At 43.1% G+C, this 14,786-nt stretch overlaps 1 protein-coding gene across 2 annotated transcripts in view; it reads right to left on the reverse strand.

The window, feature by feature from the left end:
* Positions 1 to 1,756: 1,756 nt before the first annotated feature.
* Positions 1,757 to 14,786, reverse strand: part of LOC137541729 (uncharacterized) — a 24,371-nt gene continuing 11,341 nt past the window's right edge. Inside the window, exons 4-5 of one of the 2 annotated variants that reach the window (XM_068263191.1) lie at positions 14,130 to 14,509; positions 1,757 to 7,812 (exon numbers count right to left, since the gene is read on the reverse strand). In XM_068263191.1, the coding sequence (XP_068119292.1) occupies positions 7,696 to 7,812; positions 14,130 to 14,509 (497 nt within the window). In that variant the 3' untranslated portion in view covers positions 1,757 to 7,695. The other variant, XM_068263192.1, reaches the window with a different exon arrangement.

Here is a 14,786-nt window from a genome sequence, read left to right on the forward strand (position 1 = left end):
ACAGTAGCATTACAAGAGTTCCATCTGGTTTCCATGGATCTGTGTAAGTATTGCTACGGTAGCATTAGAAGTGTTCCATCCGGTTTCCATTGATCTGTGTAAGTATTGCTACGGTAGCATTACAAGAGTTCCATCTGGTTTCCATGGATCTGTGTAAGTATTGCTACGGTAGCATTACAAGAGTTCCATCTGGTTTCCATGGATCTGTGTAAGTATTGCTACGGTAGCATTATAAGAGTTCCATCTGGTTTCCATGGATCTGTGTAAGTATTGCTACGGTAGCATTACAAGAGTTACACAGATCCATGGAAACCAGATGGAACTCTTGTAATGCTACCGTAGCAATACTTACACAGATCCATGGAAACCGGATGGAAGTATTGCTACGGTAGCATTACAAGAGTTCCATCTGGTTTCCATGGATCTGTGTAAGTATTGCTACGGTAGCATTACAAGAGTTCCATCTGGTTTCCATGGATCTGTGTAAGTATTGCTACGGTAGCATTACAAGAGTTCCATCTGGTTTCCATGGATCTGTGTAAGTATTGCTACGGTAGCATTACAAGAGTTCCATCTGGTTTCCATGGATCTGTGTAAGTATTGCTACGGTAGCATTACAAGAGTTCCATCTGGTTTCCATGGATCTGTGTAAGTATTGCTACGGTAGCATTACAAGAGTTCCATCTGGTTTCCATGGATCTGTGTAAGTATTGCTACAGTAGCATTACAAGAGTTCCATCTGGTTTCCATGGATCTGTGTTAAGTATTGCTACAGTAGCATTACAAGAGTTCCATCTGGTTTCCATGGATCTGTGTAAGTATTGCTACAGTAGCATTACAAGAGTTCCATCTGGTTTCCATGGATCTGTGTAAGTATTGCTACAGTAGCATTACAAGAGTTCCATCTGGTTTCCATGGATCTGTGTAAGTATTGCTACGGTAGCATTACAAGAGTTCCATCTGGTTTCCATGGATCTGTGTAAGTATTGCTACGGTAGCATTACAAGGATCTGTGTAAGTATTGCTACGGTAGCATTACAAGAGTTCCATCTGGTTTCCATGGATCTGTGTAAGTATTGCTACGGTAGCATTACAAGAGTTCCATCTGGTTTCCATGGATCTGTGTAAGTATTGCTACGGTAGCATTACAAGAGTTCCATCTGGTTTCCATGGATCTGTGTAAGTATTGCTACGGTAGCATTATAAGAGTTCCATCTGGTTTCCATGGATCTGTGTAAGTATTGCTACGGTAGCATTACAAGAGTTCCATCTGGTTCCCATGGATCTGTGTAAGTATTGCTGCGGTAGCATTACAAGAGTTTCATTCGGTTTCCATGGATCTGTGTAAGTATTGCTACACTAGCATTACAAGAGTTCCATCTAGTTTCCATGGATCTGTGTAAGTATTGCTACGGTAGCATTACAAGAGTTCCATCTGGTTTCCATGGATCTGTGTAAGTATTGCTGTGGTAGCATTACAAGAGTTTCATTCGGTTTCCATGGATCTGTGTAAGTATTGCTACGGTAGCATTACAAGAGTTTCATTCGGTTTCCATGGATCTGTGTAAGTATTGCTACGGTAGCATTGGAAGTGTTCCATCTGGTTCCAATGCATTTGGGTAAATATTGTTGGGGGAGGGGGCAGGTGCTTTATGTGAAGGAAGTTCTAAGTAGCAGTAGATTTTTTTTTTTTTTTTTATTAATCACCAGTTTATCCATATAGTAACCATTCCAAATGACCAGACAGACACGACAATATATTCAGACCTTTTATTTATTGTATAAAAATATATATCTGTTGGAAATTTAGCAGTACAAGACGGTCATTGCTGACAGCCATGTATAGCTGGATGGGTATATATCTTATTTTTTTTTATTTTTTTTCTTTTGGTCTTTTATATATATTTTTTTGTATTTTTTTGTAATTTTTGTGTCTTTTATACCAAAGCTAAACTTGTATTTACAGCAGAATTTAACATTTAAAAGTTTATATTTAAAATGCTACATTTTTACAAGTTTTACATTTTCTTCTATGTACATTTAGCACTTTACTTTCGGTGTTGAAAATTTTACTTCTGTATACACAATTTACAGTTTTAAATTAACTTTTTTCAAATTTTTGTGTCACTGCACACAGAATACACTGAAATATATTGCTTCTATTGTGCACTTTCTTATAATACTCCTTGTGGTGGCAGCTGAAACCTATTTACACACGTCTAGTGGTTATCCTTAAGGCCTCTTTCACAGTGGGAAGTTAAAGATGCACATTATAAAAATGTTATAACGCAGACTAACGCACAGCAGTACAAAGTCTGTGCGACATTCACAGTGCACACGTTATGTTGTGTGTAACGTGTAGTAATATTTAGAAAGTGCTGCATGCTGTGCATTTAGCAATATATGTGCTGCGTTGCGTGTTGCACATGCTCAGTAATGTTTTTTTTTTTTAAATGTAAGGCATGCGCCGTTTTCGTTCGATCAGCAAACCAAGAGACACATCGCAGAGCAAAATAACGTCCAATTTAATGACCTACATGCGCTGCGTTAGGGGCATGTTGTGCGACTTTTAACGTCACATCAAAGCAACGTCCCGCTGTGAAAGAGACCTAGATGGAGTAAACTTTTGTCTTTTGCATCCTCTTAAGTACAATAAAGCGCATTTGATGCTTTGAGATCGTGGAAGCTGAAACTGTTGAACGTAACTTTTTATTTCAAAGAAAACAAATATCATTAATTCACCAAAAAGGTGCAATTCTTGTTTAGATTGTAGCCCAATGTGGGGGTAAATCACTAAAGTTATTGTTTAAGAAGAATTTTAATGAAAGACTCAGCAATAGAAGGCGGTAGATTTAAAGGACAAGTCTATGAAATGTTATTGGATGGGGATTTTTTAAAGAAATAATGCTAATATACACCTTGTAAAAAGCATGTCCTTCAAAATATTTTTTTAAATGGCTTTGCCACAGCCTTTACTGGATTTGCTGGTTTAAGCCTTGTACCCCTGTATGGGGTATGCCACCTAGCAGGGATCGAGGACCCAATCCCTTGGGCAACCTTGCAGGGCTGTACAGATGAGTCGCTAGCCTGCAGGCTAGCAATGTCTTCTGTTGCTTTGCAGGAGGGGCAGATGGCCGATGGTGCGGCACAGATGTGACCTCATGCGGGAGCCGGGTGAGTGGGCAGAACAATGCTCTCGGCTGTCACTCAGCTGAAACTTTTCACCAAGTTTATCGGTGGCCAGGCGAAGGGGGTCTGGGGCTACTGCGCACACGCTGGATTCTCAGCAGAGGTGGTTGTTATAAGCTTAGTGTCATCTAGTGGTTGTGCCGGGCTTAACAGTCAGCTGATCAGTTAACCAACAATGCCCCAATGAGATTAGCCCCATGCAAATTACTGGGGGTAAGGGGGCGTGTTTTGTTAATGACTTTAATTATGGCACATCTCTGTGTACTTGTTTGTGGGGCAGAATTCACAACAGTATATGATTCCACTGTGGCTTCTACACAAGTAAATATGCAGAAAACCCATCCAGATGATTGGCTGTTGATACTTTGGACATCTGATGCTGAGATGTACAGTCTAGGCCGCAATGGTTCTGTTTGCTGCATGGCATGTATATCACAACAGCAGATGTACATAGGTGCAAAAGCAAGTCACATGGATTGGTTTCTTCTATTTACAGAATGCCCCAAGCCAACCCTAATCTAAGATATGGACTCACCCAGAAGGTTCTGCTACGTGTCTCAAGTAATGCTGAGTAGGGCTGGTCCAAGAGATGTAAATCGCGCAGAGTTCATACTGGATTATGTAAATTTTGTATTCAAATTTATGCAGCTTGGAAACAGACCCGACCTCAGTAGGATTCGATTGGTCCATTTTGAATCGCATTGACCATTCCTAATTTTGACCAGAGATCTATAAATATGAATTTTCATTGTCCCGGAAAATGGAAGCCACTGGCTGCTGATCAGTTTGCCAGCAGCTCTGAGTAGTAGTGGTTTTTATTTGCTAGCATGGCTTCCACTTCTTCGGGGGAAATCTCCATGGAGATACTAGGACACCCTCTGCATTTATGTTCATAGCTCCACCCACATGCGGTCACTGTGAGGACACATCTGTATTCGCAGCATCACCTCCCTTTTCTAGCCATAATGATTCTCCACCCATCCACTGTAGCCATATTAGGGAAGCCTTTGAATGTACTGCTCTGGCCCATCTGCCACAGTGATCAAGCATACGTTCATGGCTCTATCTACCTGCCATAGCTCCTATGTATGAGACATCATTGCTCCCTCCACCTTGCCATAGCTGTGATCGTGTACCTGACGACATTGCTCCAGCCACCTGCCATAGCTGTGATCGGTATCGGAGGTCACGGCACCAGCCACCTGAAATAGCTGGGATGAAATATTTGAGGTCACGCCTGAGTCCACCTGAGCCGCGAAGAGGAAGCGTCTGAATATGCCGCTTCCCCGATCTGCCAGAGCTGTGACGAGGAGGCCTCATTCCTGCTGATGCATTGTTACTTAGAAAACATTAGAATGCATTACAGAGAGGGCAGAAATGAGAGCACTGGCATAGAGATCTTACCACAGGTCCACATCAGAACGCGGGTGCTTCACACAACCACGTGGCACCCGCATTGTCTGAAAAAACAATGATTAGCACAGAGGTTTAGCAGAGTGCAGCTTGATTCACTTTTCATACTGATATATTGTCACAAGATTACCTTTCCGGAGCTATTGTCCTCATCCGATGACCTGAATTAGTACCCAAATGCTTATCCTACAGAAAGCTTTTGATAGTGCAGATAACATTACATGCAGCACTCAGCCTTCTAAGATATTTGTAATGCTTGATACACACCATGCCATTTCCTGCCAGATCAACGGGTCAACACGATAATTTCTGACTGCTACGATCAGATTTCCTGTCATTTTTCTGATCACTTCTGTACAAAATCAAACAGACACCTGATCGGACCTATCAAATTATCGATTCGATCTAGTGGGAAATTACATGGTGTGTACCAAGCATAAGTTACAAGAACAGCAATACAAATCTCTCATCAGAGCAATCACTACGATTCAGGCAGGATACTAGATTCCACATGAGAGAACCTTCATACCTGACATTAGACTTGTACATGCGTACGAGGCATGTCGCCCAGCGGGGATCTGGGCTTGATCCCTCGGGAGACATTGCAGAGCCAAGACTCTACAGATACGTTCTGTTACTATGGACGGAGGGCAAATGGAGGGGCGTAGATGAAACGTCACGTGGGAGCCTGGTGGGTTAGAGAATGCTTTTCGCCCGGTGTTCCACTGCGTTCCTTCAGACTGATCACTCTCCGTGGGGGTTGGGGTCTTCTGTACTGATTATCTGTTAATACAATCATTTCAGATCATAAATATTAAGTAGCCAACCATATTGTTTGTATGACCAGCAAGAGATGGAGAATTAAATTCAAACTGCAGCTTGGACCTGATCCAGTCAGAGGCAATTGCTGATTTTGATTGGCCAAACTGCATACAATGTGTTAAATTTGCATGCCAGTCACAGTTGTTAGACCCTCAACAGCCCTCTCTAGTCCTTCCTATAGCATGAGCTTCCGTGGATGGTGTAGATGCCTGGACTCATGCTGTCAGCATAGTGTGTACAGGCAGACATGCTCAAGTAAAATGCCTTCAACTTATTGGAAAACCTACTAAAAATGCACTCGCAATGTAAATAAGCTTATCAAAGAAGATGAAGAGGCGGAGCTTGGTAACACGTAGCGGTTGACCCAGTCGCACAGTCAGAGGACTGTAAGAACTTTTCTTGCTCATTTCCATCTATTGCTGGTTCCACGGCTGGACAGCTTATCAGAAGAAGTCCCTGTTTGCGAGAGCTTTGATACATTTGTTTCTATTTACACATTGAGTGCATGTTTAGCAGGTGTTCCAATAAATTGTGAGTACTTTACTCAGAGCGTTCCTCTCTCCTTCCTTTCTTTTGTCAATTAATTACAAAACCCTTCACTGGAGCAGCACTTTAGAAGACTTTCCCTGTGAACTCCTTGGAAACTTGTTTGAAATATTGATACCCTTTATCCAGCGCGCAGAACTTTCTTCTTTGTTTGGCAGACGTGCTCTCATATTCTGCATGCTTTCGACAATCCTGTTAAGACAGCGGAAGATATCAGGAACAAGAGTCCCAGACATAGCAGAGACGTTTCCTTCCATAAAGACATCCTGACAATTAAGGATAAGTGTGAAACGTATTGCCAACACCAAAGCTGACCCTGTGTGAAGGGAGCACGGGCAACTGCTAAGAGGGTTCAATCCTATGCTTACTGCACGCTGTTCTCTATTTGCCCGACACTTCTTTCTTCATACCTGGAAGTTCAGCTGTGAAGGCGGAGGTGTTAGGAAGATGGAGAGCAGTGTGTAGCGCATTGGCGAGAGGTGGTGACAAAGGGGAGACTGTGGCCGACACATTACTTTAAAGGACATCCGAGGTGACATTATGAGATAGACATGTGTATGTACAGTGCCAAGCACACAAATAACTATACTGTGTTCCTTTTTTCCTTCTCTATCTGAAAGAGTTACATATCAGGTATGCAAGTCACAGTTTGTCCGGGTCGGGACTGGGTCATATTATAGCGTAACCCTCACTAATAAGGAACTACAGCCATAAAACACTTTCCTGGCAGAAAATGGCTTCTGTGAGCAGGAAAGAGATAAAGGATCCATAATTCATAGATTTTAGCTCTGGCATACTTCAGTGAAAGTGTCATTGAGAAGAGGCCACGAAACAGTAAAAACTTCAAAAGTAGATTTCAATATAAAATAAAACTGTGGGATAGCTGAAAAAAAAAAGTTTTTAGGTGACGGAGGGATAATGCAATTGTTTATCTCATTAGTTTTTTTTTCACCTCGGATGTCTAATTACTGACACTAGGCACTGATTATGTATTAGAAGCCCCAGAAGCTGCATAATGTAGATTTCAGTATTTCAAGGGCCATGGCCCAAGCACCCCTGTACTTCCTGGGACAGTTTCAGTGTTCACAAAGCTGTTCTCACTATGAGGATGTCCAGTTTTATTATTTTTTTCCAAAGCTTTAGCTATCCTTACACAGTAAGGTATTGATTGGCCAGTTCTGCCACATTTACCTGGCAAATATATAACGGACGTGTCAGCCCTGAAGTAGGCCAACTCTGAGGTTTAGATCCTCTGTTAGAAAAGTGCCCGGGCCAGGGAGGATAGATGCCAGGGTGGTCTCCCATTTGGTATAGAGATTTGCCATTACAAGCTTACCAGAAGAAGCTAGAAGTCAGCCAGGTCTTTGCTGACTTATTCTAGCCTCTCCTGAGGTCACAGGGACCAGTATAATGGTGACTTGTTGGGTTCCCAAGAGCTTTAGGGATTAGGTGAGTATTAATGACAAGTCTTTTCCCACACAGTTGTCCCCCTTCACCCACCCTCTCTGGCCCAGGCACTTTTCAAACAACGGACCCAAGCTTTAGAGTTCAGGTCCACATTAATTAAATATATTAAAACTGGGTTAATTAAAGATATGGACGTCAAAATGACATATCTCCTATTGCATAACAGTGGTGAACTTTGATTAATCCGGCCAATCAAAATCTTACGCTGTAGAGTCGGCCATAATCCCTCTGGCTCCGCCCTCTCACAGTTCACACATTTCATGAATCTAAAAAATTAAGAAAGTCCTCAAAGTCATCGGCAGCCTTGTTCACAAATGCTTTGGTTTCTTCTCTAATCTTCTGAATCTCCTCATCTTGCTGAAGGACCGCTTCATCCTGCAGAAAGGAAATACAAGTATATCTGTCACACGCTGGAACGCCAAACAAAATATTATTTTTGTGATTAATGAACCCGCTAAAGGCCGTTTTTAAATGGCAGTGAAAGTAATTTCTGTGTTTTCCATAGGCGCTATTACCCAGATACGCCCCCTGCTTATGGGTCATGGCATGTGGAGTACCACATTTTGTGAATACCTTCTCAAATAGCCATTGCAACACATATATTTGTTAGGAGTAGGTTATAGCTGGCAGGGAGCAGTCATAGTTACCTGTTCTGGGCGGTGTATTCTCTTCCTCCATCGGTGGCTCTGAACGTCTGACAGGTCTTCTGGTTCCGGATCACATCCCATCACATGATATGACGTGATCATGATCCAGGAGACCATATCAGTGTTACAGTGCATCAGGTGGTGGAAGAGGGTGATTTCATTCATTCCGAACAGGTATGTATATAAGCTTCCTACCACTCACGCTGCATACCCTGCCTAGTCTGCCAGGCTGGAGAAGGCACACTTCCCCGAAAGTTTGGCCCTGCAGCCATTTAACGTTATACTGTATTTAGCTGCTAAAGGATTCAATTTCATGGTAATGGACATTTGAGTAGCCCCTAAACCCAACCCTTGTACCCCAGTAGATAACACGTAGACATAGGTAAGAGTAGACTGAATACTAATGAACCCCTTCCTTACCTAATGGTAAGCAGTTAAACTTATAAAAGACCATTTTTTAGCACCTGTTTAGAAGGCTCAATGTTAAAATAAGTCCGGTTTCCTCTGTGAGGATTGGGATTCCATCTAGAAATTTTGGGGTATTTTTATAGGTGTTGCAACATTTCATTTTTCTTCATTTGAATTACATTGAAAAGTAAATCTTGGATCGTTTTATATTGGGCTCTCATTTTTGGGAATGTTCTGCTGGAAAGAAGTGAAATGTGAACTTTCCTCAGTGGTTCCCAACCTTTGCCAGGCCGTGGCACATCATCACGCCAAACATTCAGACCTCTGTGACCTTTCACATACGTATGATAAAAAAGCACATAATCATGAAATCAATTAAGAGTGCTTTTTTTTTCCTGAATGCATGAAGGCAATTTCTGTAACCGTGGCCTAATTTTTGACAAACACACCCGTAACTTCATTTCTGTATCAAGGAGCTGTGATCTAGTTTTAGACTTAGAGACTCTGAAGCCACTTAAACGGGTCTTATTTATGTTAGGCATGTTTGCCCCTGTTAAAACGACGCTATCCCGCGGCAGAACAAGGATTTTTTACCCCCCAAATCCCCTGTGCAAAATTGGTTGTGGATTTTGCTGCCCAGGGAGGCAGAGCTTTTGGCCGCAGCTCTGCCTCCCATACGCGTCAATCAGCCGCGTATCTCCGCCTCTCCCCCGTCCCTTTCAGTGAAGGAAGTCTGAGAGGGGCGGGGAGAGGCGGCAAACCGCTCTGATAGATGCGTGTAGAGGCAGAGCTTTTGGCTGCAGCTCTGCCTCTACACGCATCAGCGTGGATTGCCGGAAGCGCTTCCCGCAACGTGCCCCAGGGGTTTTTGGGGGTACAAAACTCGTTCTGCCGCGGGATAACAGCGTTTTAACGGGCAAACGTGCCTAACATAATTAAAAGGTAAAAAGCCGTTTTTAAATTGGCTTCAGAATCTCTTTAATAGCGTAGATGAAAATGCCTGCTGACACTCAGGGCTGTGGATCCGGTCCAAAATCTTCAGACTGACTCCTCAGTTTATAAAACCTCCAACTCCAGGTACCCAAAATTGCTCCGTCCTTGATTCCTTGACTGACTCCTCAGTCTAATTTTTACCAGGGCTGTGAAGTTGGTACAAAAATCATCCGATTCAGACTCCTCGGTTTATTGAAACCACTGACTCCGACTCGAGGTACCCAAAATTACTCCAGCTCCACAACCCTGCTCACACAAACATGAAGTGGCAAATGGCAATAATCAATGGCTTTGTCGGAAATTGAAGGATACTCATCTTGAACAGTAAGCCAGAAATGAGTTCTAGTGCATTCTTCAATCTTTTTCTTTAGCGAAGTCTCCAAAGACAAGTCCAGAAGTTCATCCTTTTGTTGAGGAGTAAGTTCTTCTGCATTATCAACAGAACTGCTGGAAACAGGAGCAATCACCCATTCAATACCTTCATTAGACAAAGAAGGAAAATGCTGAACTGTTTCTAAAGCCTGCATATGGTTCATCAAAGCCAAGTAAATTGGCGACAAAGTAGAGAAAGGAAGAATCCTCCGGGCACCGACCAACCGAAGTTCAATCGAATTCACCTTTATTGCATTCCCAATCACCTGACATACAAGTTAAAGTGTAGGCCTGACAGACGTTTCGCAGGTAATGACCTGCTTCTTCAGAGGCAGAATATACACAAGTAAATTGGGAATGGATGTCCCATCTTTGTCAATCTGAAAAGCAAATTTCTTGGCAACCAGCAATTTATTTTTCCCATTAGTTTTAATATCTTCAGACATGACACCATTCGCCTCTGAATAGTATTGTTTGATAATTGCACCTTGTGACTTTCAGCAGCTGCGTCTTTGTCCAACATTGTCTGTACAATGGCTTCACAAGATGGGAAAATTAATTGCATGTGGTTTCATTTTTTTGCAACTATATATGATGCTTCCAGTGCTCTTTCAGATATGGTAATTTGGGTCACAGTTTTTTGTGCAGATTTATTTTTACTATGATAAAACACTGAAAGTATCGTAGTGGTTTTCAGACACACAAGCATGTTTTGTCTGCAAATGCCTTTTTAGCTTGTTTGGTACAAGTGGTTTGTTACTTCATTTTTCACCACAAACGAGGCAGACTGGAATCTGGCGACTTTCATCCCCGTCCATGTAAATCCAAATGCTAAAAAGCTGTCTGTTTCCTTGTGATACCAGCGTGTGGCAGTGGCGTAGCAATAGGGGGTGCAGAGGTAGCAACCGCATTGGGGCCCTTGGGCCAGAAAGGGCCCCGAAGGGTCCACCCTCAATCACAGTATTGGCTCTCTATTGGTCCTGTGTTGGTAATAATCACTTCTATAGATGCTTTGAATAGTAGTAATCATTAACAAGCTGTCCCCATCCCCTTCTTGCACCTCTGACACTGTAGTTGCCATTGGCAGGTTTTGGTGCGCCGTATCAATTGTTATGTATAGAGTGCTTGGGGAGGTCCAATGTAAAACTCGCATCGGGGCCCATAGCTCCTTAGTTACGCCTCTGGATACCAGCTCTGGTACTTATACTGGGCTCATCTTCAATTGCTTTCGTTGAATATACCAAATATGTGATATTGTAATGGGAATAAAAAGGAGACGTATTAGCAAAATTGGCCAGAAAAAAATCTAACAATAAAAACCCATCTGCAATAACTCAAACCAGGTTACTGTTTTTATTTTTTGCTTTTTTTTATGTTGACAGACCCTGTATATGTGCAGAAAGGTTACAGAGCCCCAAACAGGCCACACTATAACTGGTCAGGAAAAAACAAATCTGACAATGCTGCAGGCTGGAATTACAGAGGACCTTACTGCAATACGTGCGGCAAGGGTAGAAAAAACAAACACGCTGCTGCTGGCACAATGCGGTCTGCATCAGCTGGCAAAATGGGGGGGTCTTCAGGGACAATATGCCTTTGGTGATGGCATTACGGGGTGTGGGAGACTGCAGGGGCTGATAAGGTGGTGCTGCTGGCACAATGAGGTGGCTGCAGGGACAATATTCTGCTGTTGGCACAATGTGGGCCTGTAGGGGCACAAAGAAGGGGGGCTGCAGGGGCAATACGCTGCAACCGGCACAATGGGGGGAGGACTACAGGGCTAATAAGGTGCTGCTAGCACAAAGGAGGGGGGCTGCAGGGGCAATACGCTGCAACTGGCACAATGAGAGGAGGACTGCAGGGCTTATAAGGTGCTGCTGGACAATAAGGTGGCTGCAGGGGCAATACGCTGCAACCGGCACAATGGGGGTAGGACTGCAGGGCTTATAAGGTGCTGCTGGCACAAAGCAGGGGGGGCTGCAGGGGCAATACGATGCAACTGGCACAATGGGGGTAGGACTGCAGGGCTTATAAGGTGCTGCTGGCACAAAGCAGGGGGGGGGGGCTGCAGGGGCAATATGATGCAACTGGCACAATGAGAGGAGGACTGCAGAGCTAATAAGGTGCTGCTGGACAATAAGGTGGCTGCAAGGACACTATGCTGCCCTTGTCACAATAAGGTGGCTTCTTGAACAATGATGCTGCCCAGTGCAGAGATGCCTCTCTGCGTTTTTTCAAATCAGACGCAATCTAAAATGTCTGTGATAGGAAGTTACACCCTTTATGTAAAAAGGGCGTAAACTTCCTTCACTCACCATTGGGCTTTATCCACCTCCCGCCCCTCCTCTTCACCACTGGTGAAGGAAGTTTCTCCACAACGGCTCCCTCCTCGCTTCTCCGCTCTGCCCCCCCTCCTCTGCTCATAGTTAGAGCAGAGCTACAAAAAATGGCTGCTGATGTCACAAATGGACTACAGCGGCCATTTTCTTGTAGCCCTGCTCTAACTACAGCTGGAGTGAAGGAGGACCCAGAGCAGAGAAGCAGAACGGAGGGGAGAGGGTGACACATACCCGAGGCTGCTGCGACACAGATTTGTTGGGAACCATTGACTTAGAGGAACAAGCTTACATTTTATAGTGCTTTTCATGCAATGTGTTAGACATTATGTTCTACACATTCCAAAAATATTTTTATCTGAAGCTGATATTGTTACAGCAATTTTTCTAATTACTTTTACCACCTAATTTCTATATACTTATATCGGATCTGATCGACAGGATGAAAGTTCCCGGGAGCCCTGATAATGTACACATGCATTGCTAGGTAACAGCATCTGTACAACACTGAGGCAACGAACTGTTGCCCTAGCGATTGCATCCAATCGCTACAGGTGGTAGTAATTGGAGGTTTGCACGCATCAAGGGGTTAATAGCCTTCATTAGAGGAATTTTTTTGTATATTTTTTTTTTACAGTGACCCTGTTTGCCACTTTTTAAAACTTCTAATGAATGATTGCTGTTTCAGCAATCATTTCATTTTAAATTGGTGCACGCATGCATGTGTGCACAGACGTGTGCATGAGCGTTGGCACAGGGCACATGTGTGGGTACGCATGGGAGCGCGCATCGGTGGATTTCAATTGTGGATGTTTAACCACTTCAGGTTCCTGAACGTTAATTTAAGTGTACCCGGATGATATGTGACATGAGATAAACCTGTTTATGTACAGTATAAATCTTAATAACCAGGCTGTTTTACTTGCTTTATTTTGCTGCCTAAAAAAGGCAATTTCTAGGCATGGAAGTGACAGCTTTTGCCTTGTTGGTACCTTGTCGGTAATATAGTAAATCTCACTAATAAGCAAATGACAGCCATAAAAGTTTTCCTGGCAGAATACAACTTCTGAGGGCAGGGAGAGATAAAACACATGAACTATTGACCTTTTTCTAACTCTGGAACACTTAATAGGCTGCCACTGATTAGAGCGTATTAAACCTTAACCTACTTTGTAAAGGTTGAAATATAAAAAAAAAAAAAAACCTGGGATACTTAAAGCTCATACACACATCAGACTATAGTCTTTGGAAAATGAAAGATCACAGACCAATCTTACCACCCTCCATGTAGTATGAGAGCCATACCTTCACAGTCTATTCTTTTGAGCTGAACTCCCCATCAGACAGAAATCTTTGCAAGATGCTGCACACAAAGATGCTGTACACACACAAAAGATCTGTAGCTGCAAAAAAATCTGTTCCTGCAAAAGATCCGTTCCTGCAAATTGCATTCATAGTCTATAAGATCTGCAGATCATCATAAACACCTTGTTTAACTGACATTCATCTGCATATCTGACAATCATCTGCAGATCTGAAAATCCATCCTGGTGGATCTGATCTGCAGATGAATGTCTGTTAAACAAGGTGTGTATGATGATCTGCAGATCTCATAGACTATGAATGCAATTTGCAGGAACAGATCTTTTGCAGATACTGATCTTTTGTGTCCGTACAGCAACTTGCAAAGATTTCTGTCTGATGGGGAGTTCAGCTCCATAGAATATACTGTGTAGGTATGGCTCTCATACTACATAGAAGGGGGTAAAATTGGTCTGTGATCTTTAATTTTCCAAAGACTATGGTCTGATGTGTGTATGAGCCTTTAGTCATTTTAGGAGTAGGAGGTTAAATATAACTGTTTCATAAGTTTATTTTCATCTCTGGTTCACTTTAAGGGAGGTATGGATGGGTAGTGTGTATATTTTCTATATACCTCGTCACTGATGTCTTCTGGGTACTTGTAGCTTATGCCGGTTTTCTGTATGCCTTCCTCCACCAGCTGCCTTACACTGTTGGCAAACAGGAGGATCTCCTCATCCCCATAGGCGTACACACATTTGTCTTCCCCCACCAGAACGATCCACTGTGGGAAGGGAGGCATGCCATCAGAGCTCTCCAGAGTCCCCAGAACCTCCATTTGTGTTGGTTTGGGTAGGTAGAGTTCTATCCAGCTCTCAAGCATGAAGGTCTGTCCCATGTATATAGTGCCGCTCAGATCACAGATGCGCACATACAGGTCGCTGCTCTTCCCTATCGGCAGCCTCTTCTCTGTATTCCTCTTCACAAAGTCTGACACTACAGCGAGGTCTCCGGCTGTACGAGAGAAAATATATCAAGTAACACTGACGTTTCTCATTCCTATGTCCAACCTGTCTATAGCATTCAGCAAACCACAGGGTTACCCAGATTGTTAGCCTAGTGCTTGCTGCAAAATGCACTGCTTAAAGGACAACTGAAGTGAGAGGGATATGGAGGCTGCCATATGTATTTCCTTTTTAAGTAATACCAGTTACCTGGCTGTCCTGTTGATCATCTCCCTCTAATACTTTTAGCCATACCCCCTGAACAAGCATGCAGGTGAGCAGGTTTT

Source organism: Hyperolius riggenbachi, chromosome 12, assembly GCF_040937935.1.
Source record: "Hyperolius riggenbachi isolate aHypRig1 chromosome 12, aHypRig1.pri, whole genome shotgun sequence".
NCBI classification, from domain to species: domain Eukaryota; kingdom Metazoa; phylum Chordata; class Amphibia; order Anura; family Hyperoliidae; genus Hyperolius; species Hyperolius riggenbachi.